The 16076-nt window shown below is 39.3% G+C and overlaps 2 protein-coding genes across 6 annotated transcripts; both read right to left on the reverse strand.

Annotated features, from left to right (window-relative positions):
- Nucleotides 1-4485: 4485 nt before the first annotated feature.
- Nucleotides 4486-7843, reverse strand: zgc:153990 (uncharacterized protein LOC768125 homolog). Of its 5 annotated transcripts, none has more exons than XM_054626075.1 (5): nucleotides 7581-7843; nucleotides 6685-6899; nucleotides 5973-6404; nucleotides 5694-5747; nucleotides 4486-5610 (listed from the first exon to the last, which is right to left on the reverse strand). In XM_054626075.1, the coding sequence occupies exons 2-5, from the start codon at nucleotides 6809-6811 to the stop codon at nucleotides 5168-5170; spliced, it is 1056 nt and encodes a 351-aa protein (XP_054482050.1). In that variant the 5' UTR covers nucleotides 6812-6899; nucleotides 7581-7843; the 3' UTR covers nucleotides 4486-5167. The 5 variants fall into 5 exon arrangements, with proteins under 5 accessions (XP_054482050.1, XP_054482055.1, XP_054482053.1 ...); XM_054626080.1 differs by having other exon boundaries at nucleotides 5988-6404; nucleotides 7581-7837; XM_054626078.1 differs by lacking the exon at nucleotides 7581-7843 and adding an exon at nucleotides 7390-7573.
- A 1032-nt stretch (nucleotides 7844-8875) lies between these two features.
- On the reverse strand, nucleotides 8876-15547 carry capns1a (calpain, small subunit 1 a). Its single transcript, XM_054625599.1, has 11 exons — nucleotides 15424-15547; nucleotides 14454-14510; nucleotides 14321-14357; nucleotides 14134-14226; nucleotides 13856-13913; nucleotides 13329-13393; nucleotides 12775-12843; nucleotides 12283-12361; nucleotides 11178-11294; nucleotides 10485-10543; nucleotides 8876-10391 (listed from the first exon to the last, which is right to left on the reverse strand). Exons 2-11 carry the CDS (start codon nucleotides 14498-14500, stop codon nucleotides 10365-10367), a joined length of 651 nt encoding a protein of 216 aa, XP_054481574.1. The 5' UTR covers nucleotides 14501-14510; nucleotides 15424-15547; the 3' UTR covers nucleotides 8876-10364.
- Nucleotides 15548-16076: the final 529 nt, after the last annotated feature.

Here is a 16076-nt window from a genome sequence, read left to right on the forward strand (position 1 = left end):
GTCTCTTCCTCTCTCCTCTGCTGCAGGGTAGTGGCTCTCTAACATCGTCCATAATGAGATCTATGATGTCGGTATGTTGGATATTGGAGACAAAGAGTTGGGCTCAGGTGTCTCAATCCTGTTTTTTGCCCATTATTTGTGAACAGCTTGCAAGCTCTACACTGTATAGCGACTACATTCATCATCCCCTAGAGTAAACTGCTAATGTGCCGCTGTGAATCGTCTCATTGTCTAATTTTTGGGCTCGATCAGCCTGTTTCCTTCTGAGCCCTTAAAGGTGCTCCTAAAGAGTTTGAGAGCATTTTATTGCCTCTTAACAGCTCTCAACATGGCGACGACTGAGCTGGCAGCCTGAAGCTAATGGTGCTAACAGCGCCAACTGCTGCAAAAAACGGCAACAGTGCTGACCGAGCTTACTGTGTCCATTCTCTGCTCAGGTAGACATTACTCCACTGTGACTTTACATAGACAATAGATGTATGCTGCTATATTAATGCTCTGAATATCGTAAAGAGCACCACATTATAAATCATTTATAGATTTGTAGAAGTCAAGTATCATAATAATTAATTTCTTGCATAATCGTAGTGTTTCATGATTCCCCTAGTTGTAATGTATCATAATCGTGTTTATAATGTATTATAATCACTGTTATAAGTCATTATAATGTGATATAAGTTACTCATTCTGGTCATTGTTTGCTAAAGGAGAAAAGTCATTTTGTGTGTTGTTCTTGCATAGATTTATTTATTTGTACTTTACTTAATGCAAACAATGATCACTTAAAGTAACTATTGATAAAATAGAGCCCTGCATGTGTGATGTATTTTTTGTAGGTCAACCAGGAAATCAGCATCACACTGGTTCTCTTCCTTTTTAGGACAGGGATAAAACTCACTGGACCGGTATTTACTGACTTTTTGATCTAAAAAAAAGTGCTGATTAATTTCTAGGTCTAAGAACTAATTCCTGCAGAACTCTATTATAGTGCATTATAACAGGAATTATGTTACATTATAAAAAGATTAAGATGTATTACAACTATGGTAATTATAATAAACTATGATTCTTCAAAGAAGTAATGTCAGTAAGTGAACAGCAATTATGTATTATACACGTAAACTTATAAGTCATTATAAAATGTGTTATAATGTGTTTTGATTATTGTTATAAAGCATTTTTGTGCTCATAATAAAAATGATGTGTTGCAGTGCTATAACCAGATTGGAACAGTTTATAAGTATGTTAATAATGCATTATAGACACAGGCGTTACAAAAGGGTGCACTGACAAACATCTTATATGGTAGTTTTATAATATACAATCTGATTATTGCCTCAACATATGGACCAAACAAATCTGCCTCTGTGAGTCACTGCTCACATCACGAATCCCCTACAAATCAACAGAAACGATGAGGTAAATAAAACACAACTGTTTGCCTCAGCAGCAGATGTATAATTACCCTTTTGTCAGGGCACAAAAGGAGGCACGACAATTATTTAATCCTGTCCGGGCTGAGGGACGGAGCTGCCTTTCCTTCAGTCCTTCATACCTTTTCCTCTCTCGGTCCTCTGGTGGCAGATGGCTGATGAAAGAGGAAGCTGGGAGGAACGAGGGAATGAGAACAGGTGGGGGTGGAAAACTGAAGAAAAGGAAAAGGGCACTGGGGTCAACTGGGGCAGTAGAAAGGGGGAGGAAACCTACATATAGACTCGCAGAGGGACAAATCGATGGATAGATTTTTTCCCCCTTTACATTGTGCCTCTCTAAATCCATGCCTCTTTTGGCCAGATGTCGACCAACTCTGTAGAAATGTAAAAAAATGTCTACAGGATAATGCTTGGAGAAAGGAATAGTACAGAGAAATGCAGCTTATACAGGAATTCAATATTTGAATTTAATCAGGCACAGATTTAGTGTTAATATTCACTTTCTAAATAAAGTAGAGCGTATTTTATTCTAAAAAAAGGCGATGGGGGCAGAATACAGTTTTATGGTACTCAAAGTGAATAATGCTCTTTCCGAGAGGCTTAAGTCTCAGGTTTAAGGGCTCCGTAAAGAAATGAAGGTAAAAGGCCAGAGCACAATGTGAATACAGCTGCCTATTCAGGACAACAGCAACCCCCAAGCCAGACACTAATGCTGCCCCCTGCCTTCCAGCTATATGGAAGGGAAGCCCCCAGCGGTACTGTTGAACTCCTGCTGCATCCCTCCCTCCTCCCTCCCCCTCCCCCCCCCCTCCCTGCTGCGGCACGCAGGGCCGGCCCCTCGGCAGCTGTTTAGCCAACTGAGAGCAGAAGGGGCTGCAGCAGGGGAACAATGCAATGTGACTTGACTCTCCCTCTTAAGTGTGTGTGTGTGTGTGTGTGTGTGTGTGTGTGTGTGTGTGTGTGTGTGTGTGTGTGTGTGTGTGTGTGTGTGTGTGTGTGTGTGTGTGTGTGTGTGTGTGTGTGTGTGTGTGCTCGCGTCAGTGTTTTTCATGAGTAATTAAGAATGGAACTCTGTGAATCAGGCAAGCCCCCCATCCTAAAATCTAATCCCATAACATCCTTACAGATGCATCTTTATGGTAAAAGGTGGAAACGTTCAAATGTTCATTTCAAACTTCAGCTAGGCCCAACTAGTCTGTTTTTTTATTCACAACCATTTGTAAATTCTAAGTGTATAAGGAGTGTATTAAGCAGAGCCACAGCAAAGTTATGATTTAAAGATTTTCTTCTTTATTTGTGTGGTCAAAAGCAAGAAGAGATTTCTGCAACATCTTCAAGTAATCTGAAAATCCACAGCAATCCATCTGTGTCAAAGTCTCACACTTGATGCATACATTTGTAGTAGACATTTTTTCCTTCATCCGCTGCAGCTGAGCATTACTTTAAAACTTTGAATTCCCCCAGTTAGATGCATAAAAATACATTTGATAGAATTTAATTTAACAGTATTATTCTACGTTTATTAAAGACTATTTTAGGCATTAAAGCTACCAACTTAAATGGAGCTAGAAAGAAACTCCCCATCTATGACAGTAATAATGGTTCTGGTTCTGACTCTGTATGGGTCCTAAGCAATACTTCTATACGAATGGAGCACTTCCTATATCTGGACTACAATATTTGGTTTGAAATCCAATCAGCATGCTAAAGACTCAACAGGGAGTGCAATACACCCTATAAGAAATAATGCTCCTCACATGAATGGTTGGGACTCATCAGGAAGCACATGGCCTGCAACTTATTAATGGACCTTTGTGCAAATTCTCCTCAATAATTCATCAAGCGTCCTCCTCGTTCTCACCAGCAATTTTTTTGGAGCGCCCTTGAATAACTCAAGAGTTGTTTGGAACATGTTGGATGGTAAGGGAATATTTTTCACTACAACGTAGTGCAGTCACAATTAAAAAATAATGATGAGGTGGGCTCTTTTACACCGTCTCCTGTTTGGTCATGTTTATCAGTCTGTCAGAGGCGTGATCTGAGCTGCAGCTCTCGGCACAAGTTCACACACGATAACTGCAGGATTCATGCCACTGACTCACAGTCCTGATTCAACTGATGTATAGGACAACTGAAAGGATGCCTGTTTGAAAAAGTGACACGATAATATAAAACTACAAGCTAGAGATACTCATAAATTGTAAAAAAAAACTACTTCAATTGAATATAGCCCAGTTTGGCCTCTCAGACTATGCACCAGAGCCCCCTACTGCAATTTCTATGAAGCTGCAAAACTGGCTGGACATCTATGGTTGTTGGTCCTTTGTCTCCATCTGACAACTGTGTCTAGATGTGTATCAGTAAAGGATGATCAAAGATACTTCACTTCACTTTATAAAGGGCTATTTTCACAGGATAAGTCTTGTGTTATTCTACTTGGTTGATAGCGTAAATACGTCCCATAAAAAGACCCAGACCAACGTGTTAGTCATGTTTCTTTATCATGTCTGTGGCAGTCAGCCCAAAGCCCATTCCTTCATACTTTAGATGTAAATCTTTTTTAGTGGATTACACACATATACTTTAATTTAAGTATATAAGGGCACTGTAGGTTTTTTCAAATTGTGCATTTGTTAGGGACTATATTCAGCTGCAGATTACTACACATTTGGTGCTCTCTAATGATAATTTACGGCAGCAGGACGCAGTGGTGGGGGGGGGTCGATTCAAACGCATCTACAACATGGCTCACTGATGTGTTTTTAATAGTTTTTGGACAATAATTGAGCTCTTTGGCACAGAAGAATACAAATCTCAGTAACTGGATACTCAGGTGATCCTTGTCAGGATCCATTGATTGCTGGATTTGGTCTTTTTATGGGATTTGTTGACAACAAGTAAACACATAGAATGTCCCCAGCTTCATCCTTTAAGGTGTATGTTTAATTTGTATGAAATGTTTTGTCATCATAGATGTAAACCATCCAAAAAGCCTACAATACACAATGCAAAAGAGCAGAAGCCTAATTTGTTGACATCTGTTCTGTTTAAATACATTTTAAAGGAGGGGTTTATTTCATATTTAAAAGAAATTACTGAAACGTTCATATTCAAGTGTTCATTCATGTTGGCAATGTAAAATAAAATAAAAATCAGTCAATCCCAACTTATTCAGTTACAGGTATTTTCAAAAATATCTTACACACCTTGTTTAGCCTCCAGACATTAAGACCATATAATGGCCAGGTGCAGAAATCCACTCACCATTACAGTACATGTGATAATCTCCAGACAATGATGCAACTACAACTTATACCAGGACACACAAACGAATTTGACCCAACTTTTTAAAAATCAAAGATTCATTTTTGCATGTCAACGTTACAAGAATGTAAAGGCTTTAAATGTGGTGTATGCTTTATAAAAAAAAATGCTTTACAGCTTAAGTGGTAGGAGACTCACTTTCAGTAGCAAAAACCTCCACATGTTCTTTCGTAACGCTAACATTGGTTATTTTCTCAATCCATCTTCCTGTAACCTCACAGACAGTAAATCAATCGATGCAATGTTTCTACAAATACAGTTTTAAAATAGAACAACAGAAAATCTGTTGGGTACTATCAAAAAGTACAGTAACCAGCAGTGGAGTCTGAAGGAACTTAATGGTTCCTGCACCTGAAGGCCATGTGTGCAGTCAGTGGTACAACTGAGCATCTCTGTCTGACACTCTTTGGCTACAACGCCGGCCGTCCGTTCAGTTTGTCGTGCATGAGTGCGATGGCTCCGCCCGTGAAGTCTCTGAGAACCTGCACCGTCTCCCGCTGGAGCTGCAGCGACTCACGCACAAACTCCTGCTGGGTCTCCGCCAGCTGCTGCACCGACTCGGACAGAAGCTCCAGGGAGCGTGAAACTGTCTCTAACAGGATGTTGGTGGCGTGCTGTTCTTGAAGGCTCAGCGATGCACTGTGCAGAATGCTGTCCCTCGTGCTCTGCGAGGGCTGACCCGACGTTGGAAGATTGGCCGTCAACGTCGACGCCGTGGAGGACGTCTGCGGCTGTCCTTGCTTCTGGATCCCGTTGTTTCCTTGGCGGTCCTCTGTTGGTTTTGAAGCTTGGGTGGAAGGAGGCGCCTCATCCCTTTGGTCATCGTCCGAGTCCCCGAATGGGGCGTCAGCATCTTGAGTTAGAAAAAAGGGCTCGTCAGAGTTTTCTTATTACTAAAACATGTTGCGAAAATTATTTTTTATCTTGACAACTCACCTTCCGTTGCAGGTACTTCGTATTGCACATCGAAGGCAGATTGTGAAGTTTCCCCTGCAACATTCAAAGCACTTAAATGAAACAGTTAGTATGTATTTCTCCTCAAGAACGTCTTAGATAAGAAAGATATTCAAATGAACGGTTTGTTTCAAACAAAAAATAGAGGCCTAAATGTGAGCCAATAGTTGCACACAACACTCTGAGAGATGGGTGACATTGATTTGTTCAAATAAATTTGATGTGTGTTATGTAGAAACAAACTTCACTGATGTTCAGTACGTTTTTGGCACTCACTCGTGCCGTAGGAGGTTGCTGGGGGCAAAGCCACGTCAGACGCGCCATTAGGAGAACTCTGCATTCCAATCATATCGTCCTCATCCATTTCTTCCTCCTCATCCGGCACATCGTCATCATCTCCCAGCGGGCCAAAGTCGGCCGAGCTCTGGTCTTCCTGGTCCATCTCCAGGATCTGCATCACTATTTTCTCAGTCTGATTAAGGTCTCGGGAGAGCCGAGAGTTGAGGCCCCTGTTGGGCACTGTCCCTGACCGCATGGCAGCCACTTTCCGCTTGGTGTCACACTTCAGATCAGACCATTTCTTGATGACCTCGATGACCTCCCGTTGGCACTCCCCGATCTCATTGACACGTGCGGTGATCTCTGCCCACGTGCGCTTCTTCACGTCTGTTTGCACGCCACGATTGAATTTGCCTTTGGGGGGGGGTCAAAACAAAAATGACCTTAAGCACTTCCCTATAAAAGCTTTTTGTAAGTGATCAGGCAAACATTCAACATTTTATAATATTCACAGACTTACTTTAACTCCTATTATACCTGTGCATGGCAAAACAATTTGAATTCCTGTGCTTAGCTTTGTCTATTTCATATATTTGATAAACTAGCTACTGTGCAATCATTCAGTTCCTGGGTACCCAGACACAAAACCTCAAAGTGCAATCTTCTTCCATCTGATTGGGATCAGCACACATACCCACAACAACCATCCGATGCTTCCTCACTTCATCCAAAAGTATGTGGACTTCACTGAAAGAGAAGCGAGCTTTTCTTTTCTTGAAGCGAATAACACTGTCTTGGTTGTAGTATACTGGTGAAGACATCCTCCCCAAAAGTGTCAATAGGTATCCAGCTACTTTGTAGTCTCTGCAGAGCCTCAGCTTCTCCAGCTGTCTGTCAGGCGGTGTTGTGCTACAAAGTTAAAAGAGCATGGGGGCGTTAATGAAGAATCTACTCACGTCACCACTGTATCAATTCACAATCTACATCTTGCATTTCACATTTGAGACTGAGATTAAATGCCACACACAAATGGTTGACTTGAAAGCTAAGGTAAGTACAGTTAGTATTAATGCAGGCTAAACAGCTGGGCAATGAGGAATAACGTTAGTTGATGGTGGACGCTGAATACATAATGAATGAATATGTACAACATGTTAACTCTAACGTAATCACATGCATATGTCTCACTGTTTTCATACCGTTAAGTAGGGACATGGAGCAGGTTTAGCGTGATAACAATGTCAGTGCTAGCCGTGAGAGAGTGAACGGACAATGGACGACGCTACACCTGGTTAGCTTGTTAGCTATAAGTAGAGCTAACTCGCAGCAACAACTCAAATTCTGCCTTAATACCTACATTGCCCTGGTTGTTTTAACACGTACCAGCTATTTAATGTACCTCACATCGTGCAGCACGGTTTGGCACGCTAGCTTTGGTCCAATGTTACACAACAGCACACTATGCTAGCTCTCGCTGCTACGTTAGCTAGCGCTGCTTTAATCAGAAATGGGTAATGAAGCACTTCGCGTAACCTCACTTCACGAGGAATACCACAATGGCAAGAATAGTTAATGAGATGGTGAACATACCCCCAAGTCTAAGGAGTTGGGATTTGGTCCAGAAACGTAATGATAAACTTCCTTATCGACAAGATAGCTACTGTCAAGCTAGCCAGTACGAAGCTAACGCTACGCGAAAGATGTCCGGTTAACGTTAGCTAGCTAGCTAGCTAGCTAGCGTCAGCCAACTCAGTTAGAGCAGCTGGCTAAATATGTGTTGACGAACATAACGATATCAGTATAGCTATCGTACAGGCCCCTAAATAAAACGATAAACACGATTCATCTTGTGTTTTCGCTAATTGCGTGTGCTTCGTTTTTTTTTCTTATACTCTCCCCGTTGTAACACCGTGCTTTTATTTTGAAGGAGCACTTGTATTCTCTGTATCTCTGTAGTTAACTTGACTTGGTTCAACAACCAGCACAGTGTGTAGCTCAGCAATGTATGCAATAGGATCATTCAATATAATGAACTATCTTTGAAAATAAAGTCGACTAGATTCGGATGCATGCATAAACCTTAAGGTTGGATGGATAGATAACTTTAAAGCACCATACCCACCATTAAACACCAAATGGATCTGCATTAATTTGCAAAATCTTGTCTATAACTCCCGATTTGAGCAAAGAAAAAAAACAATGGTTGGGTTCTATTTAAAATGTAATATCCAGTGTCAATCTGAATGGTCCAGAAGCAGATCCCAGTTCAGCCTAAGTGAGATTCCATTAGTCATTGACCAATGACTAAAAGTAGCACGCATCAACTGTTCGTAGTGCATCAAGAATAAGACTTACACATTTAACATACCATTTTATTCCAAATATGGCACAGGTATTTATTTCACCAAGCATTTTTCCTTAACAGTTTAAAGGATGTGGCTATAACTACATGGTTAAGAACACTTAATATTGCCATCTCTACTACTGGCTGCATGCATTAGTGGCATACACATGTTATATATTATCAATTTACACATTGTGCTGTCGTTATTCAATGCAGGCATTTTGAACAAGTAGCACAGTGATAAGTAAAGTGGTAAGTGAGCTGAAACATAGAGTTAGCTATGGCCAAGTTGCATTACCAGCATTGAATGAACAGCATTGAAATGGTAACACATGAGCCTGCCCAAACAAAGCAAGGTCTCTTGGGATGTTAATGTTTATCAATATAAAAGAGAAAGAACTGGTGCTCCTCACCACTATGCATATACAGTAACAGTGCAACTCTCATACAAAAATAAGGGAGTGTTCAAATCATTAAACGACGATCTGCTTGCAATAGTGTGTGTACCATAATTAACAGATCTACCATTGTTTTTTGTAAGCTTTAAATAAAATGCTGTCGACGTTGTTGTTTTGGTGAAAAAGAATCTCCAGTGAGGCTTGGGGCGGGTCTAACAAGGATTATGAATATGACTGTGGTCTAACAAATAGTACATTGCGCTAAAGAAGGGCCTAGCTCCACACATTACCATTCTGCCAAAGGGGCAATTTTTTTTTGAAAATAAACTTTTTACAATTCTCATGGGCAGTGCTAAGCAAAAGACGCAGCGACGATAGATGGCATAGACTGCGGAAGAGCAGGAGAATATTGCATGAAATCCGCAGCCAATAACTGGCTTTAACTCTGCATCTGAGTCAGACTAAACAAATAGTGACACTTTAGATACATGTATAACTTTACAAAGCTCTAGATTTGTATATATGAAAGTCTCTGCAAAGACATGGTCCATCCATACCTTTTAACCTAATTTTACCCCAATTTAGACCCTTTTCTCTGAGCTGCACACTGATTGACGATCCTGTTTGTGTTGTTACACCAGTTGGGTAGGGGCAACTTACACCCTTGTGATTCTCATGAATGAAGGGATTTGCATGAGCTCGAGTAATTCTCAGAATAGCTCCACCTGATGAATGTGTCTATTCAGCCTTAACACCTGAAAACGTGCTGCGTGCTGAGCCTTTAAACTGTAAGGAGTGATTTGCTGTTTGCAGTACATTAACACTCTTAGAGGCTCCTGCACATCCTGACAGGTTTTTCTAGTCACAGTCACTCTGCTTAGGTTGAAGTTGGGTGGAGCTTTTCTAAGAATTGGCGCGGTCACTTAAATCCATGTGCTAAGGTATGAGGAGAAAAATAACAGCAGACACGTAGATGTCAATCAATCATCTGTACACGCCCACATAGTTCTGAGAAGGATATAACTAGGTAAAATAAGTGGAACCTACTGTGTGGGTGGCCGTTCAAACGACAAACAGCTACAGCTTCGCACTGTTAACTTCTGTTCACTCCAACAGAAAACTGGAATATCCGCATTTTGTTTTGGCCAACCACCACAGATCCCTCTTAACATACAATCTTTGTAAAACCAGCCACAGCCACACACAAACAGGAGTTTTCTGCTTTTTCACATTAAGTTTTTAAAATTTTCACTGTGTAGAAAACATCTTGATGTTGGCCTGCCTCCTCTCAGGCCTGAAGAAGATCAAAAGCAAAATGCCAAACAAGCAGACCAAATGACACCAATTCGACATCCTATCGTATTTATGCACCCGATTGTACCATTGTGAGTGTAGGTTTGTTCTTTTATGGGTTGCTAATTCAGTATAAATTCTGTATAATTTAGTATACAGTTCTAAGTATAAGTTCACTGAAACAGTGAACAATCCCACTTCACTTGCATTAACATTCAAAAATAAACCTGCACACAAAAGGGATTTGCTGAATAAAAGGGGGTTGTAGGGTTGGTTGAGAAAATATTTTGTGCTAACAAAAGAAGTGGTTCAAAGCAGAAGGGGCGACGTCGTCTGGACTCAAGAGTACATGGTCAACTGAAGCCACTGTAAGGACACAAGAGAGCAGAGAGGAGGACTTTAGAACTCTGAATTCCAGTCAAACCCCAATAAGATTTCAAATACCTGAGATCAGCTTACCTCCTGAACATTGACTTTGATAGTCCCGTTGTTATCCTTATCCAGGCATTTGAAGGCACCTGAATCAGAACAGATGTTATCATCAAACTATTGAACTATTTCCCCTACTGCAGAAAGGACAGCTGGGAAATTGGACACTTACAACATGTACAATATTGTTTTTTTAAACATTTTGCAATTATATATATTAATATATGTGCAATATAAATTTCTACTACTTTTTCCAATATCATTGATAATATCTCTCTCAAGATCATGCTCAATATCTTTTTATTTTAGTTTTCATTAGGCATTTGGTATAAGCATCACTTCTTATACACTTTATATTTTTACTATTGTATTTAGTATTTGTTGTTGTATTTTACTATTTCTTTTTTTAAATTTACCTTACTCTTACTGCTATTGTATTCTTTTTTTCCCCAATGGTGTCAATATTATTTCTTTAACACTTAATAATTGTTATTCTATTGTTTGTATATGTTTATATTTTTGACTATTGTTTTTTGCTATTCTTCTGTTTTAATCTTTAATGAAACTCTGGCACAAGACTTTCCTTAAGGATTAATACATTTTTATCTTATCTGATCTTATGCCTACAACACCTTCGGTTAATGAGTCAATCATTCTTATCACACAGCTGTTAAAACAAATACATTTAATCCATTTATTTCAGCACTGGTCTTTCAAACTCACGGCACATGGCATCCAGCCTCACAAGGCAGCCGATGTAGTTGTCAAAATCCATGTTGCCCGCTTCATCGCTGTATCTGCGGATTATCATGTCGAACAGCTGGTCATTGAGGGGGAAGCCTGGGGAAGAGATAAGCAGATGTTAATGATAACACAAATTTATACAAAATACTGGTGTGATATTCAAATCATTACCAGCAGCTCAAAGATAAGGCCTTCAACAGAGTTCAGAAACCGTTGACTGTCTGCCCAAATGTCTATGTAGCCAGTGTTCACTCGCCCTGACAGGATAATAAAATGATTGCCAGCAGAGGCTAAGCCAAACCTAACCTTTCTTTGATAAATAATGGCTATAGATCTTATTTCTATGTAGGTTTCTGTCTTATGAAATTTCCATTCAAACATGCCCGGCTGTTGACGGTTAATCAAAAAGCCCTCTTGTAAGTTCTTGCTGCATCCATGACTGTTGCTTTACCTGTGGCTCTTACAGGTTTTTGCATAGGCTAAAGCACATTTTCTGAAACTAGAGCCCTCTTTGTTGAAGCTTTAAACACAAAAACCAAAAACATACAAACAAAATATCTTATATGACTTGCAAAAGCAAACACTTGGTTCTAACCTATATCAACTCTTTAATTTTTTTTTATCTTTGAATCACAACCTTACACACAAACACCAGATAAACAACTCTCTCCACATGCCGAATGTTCACTGATGTTCAGAGTATAAAACACTTATCATTTTCATTTGTAGCATGCAGTAAATACAGACTATGAACATAAATGCATTTTCTCAATACTCATATACTCACAACAGTATCAGACACAATGATTTTAAACATATTACTGTATTATACTGTAAACTAAATACAGTATATTGTAAATACAGTCCTAACTTTCTCTACATTGTTATTCACACCAAAGAGAGAACCTGAGTCCTGATTTCTGAGTGATCCAATTGATTACAGGTATTTTCAAAGGTGCATTCTGGGTGAAGGTGATTTATTTATTACTGGCATGACTGAAGTTTCATTTTGACTGAATCCTTTGAGAAGCTGTGCAAACATTTAAACAACAATAGGGGAAATAAATACAAAAACAAAACTCACCAGCTGCTCTGAAGGCGTTGGGCAACTCATCTGCACCGATGACACCGGAGCCATCTGTGTCATAGGTTTTGTACACTCCCTAAACAACAACAATCATAAGTATTCAATGCATTAATGCCTAGAAAATTTCCTGCTAAGCTGATTCACTACCTAGAAAGAGTAAAAGAAAAAAATGATTAAACACATTTATTTCTAACAACCTGTCTACCTGGGTGTACCAGCTAGAAATTCATTTGAAGAATTACTTGTAAAATGATTACAATTGCATTATTTTACAATTAAAAAAATAATGGGGGGATATCTGGTAGGCTTAATTCAACAGGAAATGAAATAATCTGTTCCACTTAATAATGTGCCCTTCAGTAAATACAGTATACAGATGTATGTGTATGTAAAACATGGAAGTTCATCACATAATAAGTGTAGCACACTGTACATTAAAAAAAACAAAACAGGTGTGCAGGACAAATGAAATGGGTGAGCTGTACTCACCTGCCATTTCTTTATATTGTTCCAGAGCTGTTTGAATTCATGAAAGCCGAGTTTTCCAGTGCTGTCACTCTGTAAGAGCATTAAGGACAACAGACAACGTCTTCTTCTTTGGCTCCATCTTAAACAAACAGTTGCATTACTTGTGGACACGTTGTATTTGCCCAAGGCGTGATTTTACGTGACTTCCTCATTTGTGTGGTAAATAATTCACATTAGGGAATGAGTGACAGATTTTGTTTCATACTTGCTCAGAGCTCCATTCGAGAGTTCCCCCTAATTGTTGTGATCGGAGCCCCTTACTTATAACCCTCAACTTCCAATGCTGCGGGACATAAGGGGTGTAGGCTCGGCCCAAATGTAAAAATCTGTTTGGATGGCCAAATCATGGCAGTAATAGTCCACAGTGTTTCAATGAGCTGTGGGTGTGAGGGAGTCTGGTGAGTCAACACGTCACTTTTTATAGCCAGTTGTTGATGTGTGTATTTTTACTGTCAGCTTCATACGGCCGCCTGGATCACACAACACATAAAGCCCAGTTATGACAGAAAGGATACATCCATGACTGCCACCATGCTCCTACAAGACTCAATGCTGAAGCCATCTGTCTTCAGGTCTCCATCTGAAACACAAGAAACCATGTTCCCATGTGTTACCCCCTTTTTTCCAAGACACATGAAAATGTGTTTGAATATTGAATTACAAAGGATTGAATCCCAACAGAGTGTGGTACACCAACCAGAACTATAGGAAATACATACAGGGATGTGTAAGAGATAAGTCCTTTGAACAGAGGGGGCGATGTTTTTTGTGATATTAATTTGGATGTAAATATTTTTTTTTTTAACTTTTTTTTGTAATGAATATTTTCACACATAACACGATTATTAAACAGTGGGAAAGCAACATATTTTTTTTCTGAGCTTTTACTCTTTTCACAACAAAAGCCCTATACATACTTTCACGATAAAACCCCTAGACATATAATTTTGCAGGAGAGTATTTTTGCTTTTTCATGTCCGTATATTCATCACGCCCTCGTTGTGTAAAAGCATTTAGACTCTAAATGTGGCACATGTCTTACGCTTTCCGATGATTCTGTTGAGGATGTCCAACAGCTCTGGCGGGCTCACTTCCATGTCCTATAGGACAAATATTTTACAGTGTGACCATCACAAAGTCAGCAGAAACCTGTACAGACACTAAACTGTAAGGATGCTGGAGAGTTATTTGAATAGTTAAAAACACCCTGTAGACTTTGATTTTCTAGTATTAATGAAGTTGAATTTATATAAAGATTGTGCGAGTACTGCAGAAAACAAGACAACTTCAAAGTGAGGCACAGGTAGAACTAGATCTCACCTCTCCAGCGAGCTGCTGGAAGACTCTACGGAACTGTTTCTCCTCATCACTCTCATGCTGCTCGGCATATACAGTTGGCCTGCGTGGTGGAGGCTGCATGAGAGTGTCACAGAAAAACATTACAATCCAGAGTTAGCAGGACACCAATGGCAAGACTGAGCTGGTAATGTAATGTAAAATCACTCACCGGGTCAGAAGGCACAAACTGGTTTGGGTCGATGTTGCTGCAAAGACAGGATTAAAAAAAGGTCGAGAGAGGTTAAATCACAAACCACATTTGTTTTTGGCTTCGAGAGGTAAGACTTTGCACAGATTCTCACCTGACAGCATCGATGATGCCACCGAGTAATTTCTTGGCAAAAAACATCTTCCTTTAACTGTGAATGCAAAACACAACAAGAATTAGGGGAAAGATTTACGCCACAAAATTTCAGATTCTTGACTTCAGTACCACAAGACCATGGTTTTATACATGTATCTACAAGTAGAATAAAATATTTAGAAATGAATAGCAACAGATATCACTTGTGGTTAAAGTAATGCAGGTAAAAATACATTAGTCACTATAGCAATTAACTACAGCTAGGCTACATAACAAAGTGCTGTGCATGTTCTCTTGAGTCTATATCTCAGAAATCCCAAGCAAAACCTGAATTTATTGTCTAGGGAAAATATAACAATGCAAATACTATTAATAAGAATCAGAAAGCAGTAGTAGATGGTTCCAAAAAAGACCCAAACACACGCACAGAATAGACAACTCAATGTGAATGTCACCCACGACAAAATGCACGGGTGTTTAAAGCAGCACTAGTTGAGCTTGTTATCCATGTTTTTTTATTTTCTTCTCAGTGGCACCCCCCACTACCCCGTCCTAAAATGTTTTCCTGTTATGGAAAAGAAACCTCAAAGCCGCACCCACATTGCGAAGAGCAGATCCGTTTTAAAAGGTTATCTTGATGAATCATACGTTCACAATGTCTTCTTTGAACTCGCATTAGAAGGTAACTTAATGTGCCACTTCAGCATCAACGTAACGTAATGATTAGATACATTAACGTGTTTTTACGTTGCATTATATATCAGTGTAAGTTTATCTTCTGACGACGTAAACCGCCTGTATTTAAGACATATGCGAACGCTAGCTAACTTTCGTTTAGCTAAGCTAACATTAAGCTAACTATCTGTCATATCTAGCTAAACTTGGAAGTACCGTCATTATCAAATACCTAATCCTTTATAGTTATCATATATATATATGTATCATATATAACTTGTATTAAACGTTACCGTGAGGTGAGTTGAGCAGGATACTCGGCTGGTTCGTGAGTTGTTATAAACTCAGTTTGCAGGATGGTCCGTCAACACGCCCCAACTAGCACTACAGAGAGGCACTGCGACGCAAGAGGATGTCTCACCGTCGTTTCCGTCTTCGCTTCGGGTTTCAGCACAAAGATGAAATACACTTCGATGAGATGAATCACACCTACGCAGACTTACGCAATTGCTCTCCCCCTCTTGAGTGCATTATATGAGCTTCGTATATTAAAAAAAAATATTCTATGGCATATTTTTATTTTTTATTCCTGTTCTATCTTATTTTGTTGTATAGTATGTGTATTTGTTGTCTGTGTAGTTGTATAGTATGTGTATTTATTGTCTGTGTAGTTGTATAGTATGTGTATTTATTGTCTGTGTAGTTGTATAGTATGTGTATTTATTGTCTGTGTAGTTGTATAGTATGTGTATTTATTGTCTGTGTAGTTGTATAGTATGTGTATTTATTGTATGTATAGTATGTGTATTTATTGTCTGTGTAGTTGTATAGTATGTGTATTTATTGTCTGTGTAGTTGTATAGTATGTTTATTGTCTGTGTAGTTGTATAGTATGTGTATTTATTGTCTGTGTAGTTGTATAGTATGTGTATTTATTGTCTGTGTA

Source organism: Anoplopoma fimbria, chromosome 24 (genome assembly GCF_027596085.1).
Source record: "Anoplopoma fimbria isolate UVic2021 breed Golden Eagle Sablefish chromosome 24, Afim_UVic_2022, whole genome shotgun sequence".
Lineage (NCBI taxonomy): Eukaryota > Metazoa > Chordata > Actinopteri > Perciformes > Anoplopomatidae > Anoplopoma > Anoplopoma fimbria.

Bases quoted from the DNA above. Each gene is read 5' to 3' on its own strand.
- capns1a (XM_054625599.1), bottom strand. From the start codon at position 14,500: ATGTTTTTTGCCAAGAAATTACTCGGTGGCATCATCGATGCTGTCAG. The intron at 11,295-12,282 runs GTGAGTTTTGTT...TCTCTTCCCCAG, and splicing joins CAACGCCTTCAGAGCAGCTG to GCTTCCCCCTCAATGACCAG. The intron at 10,392-10,484 runs GTAAGCTGATCT...GTGTCCTTACAG, and splicing joins TCAAAGTCAATGTTCAGGAG to TGGCTTCAGTTGACCATGTA.
- zgc:153990 (XM_054626075.1), bottom strand. From the start codon at position 6,811: ATGTCTTCACCAGTATACTACAACCAAGACAGTGTTATTCGCTTCAAG. The intron at 6,405-6,684 runs GTATGTGTGCTG...CCCCCCCCAAAG, and splicing joins GCATCGGATGGTTGTTGTGG to GCAAATTCAATCGTGGCGTG. The intron at 5,611-5,693 runs GTGAGTTGTCAA...TTCTAACTCAAG, and splicing joins CGAAGTACCTGCAACGGAAG to ATGCTGACGCCCCATTCGGG.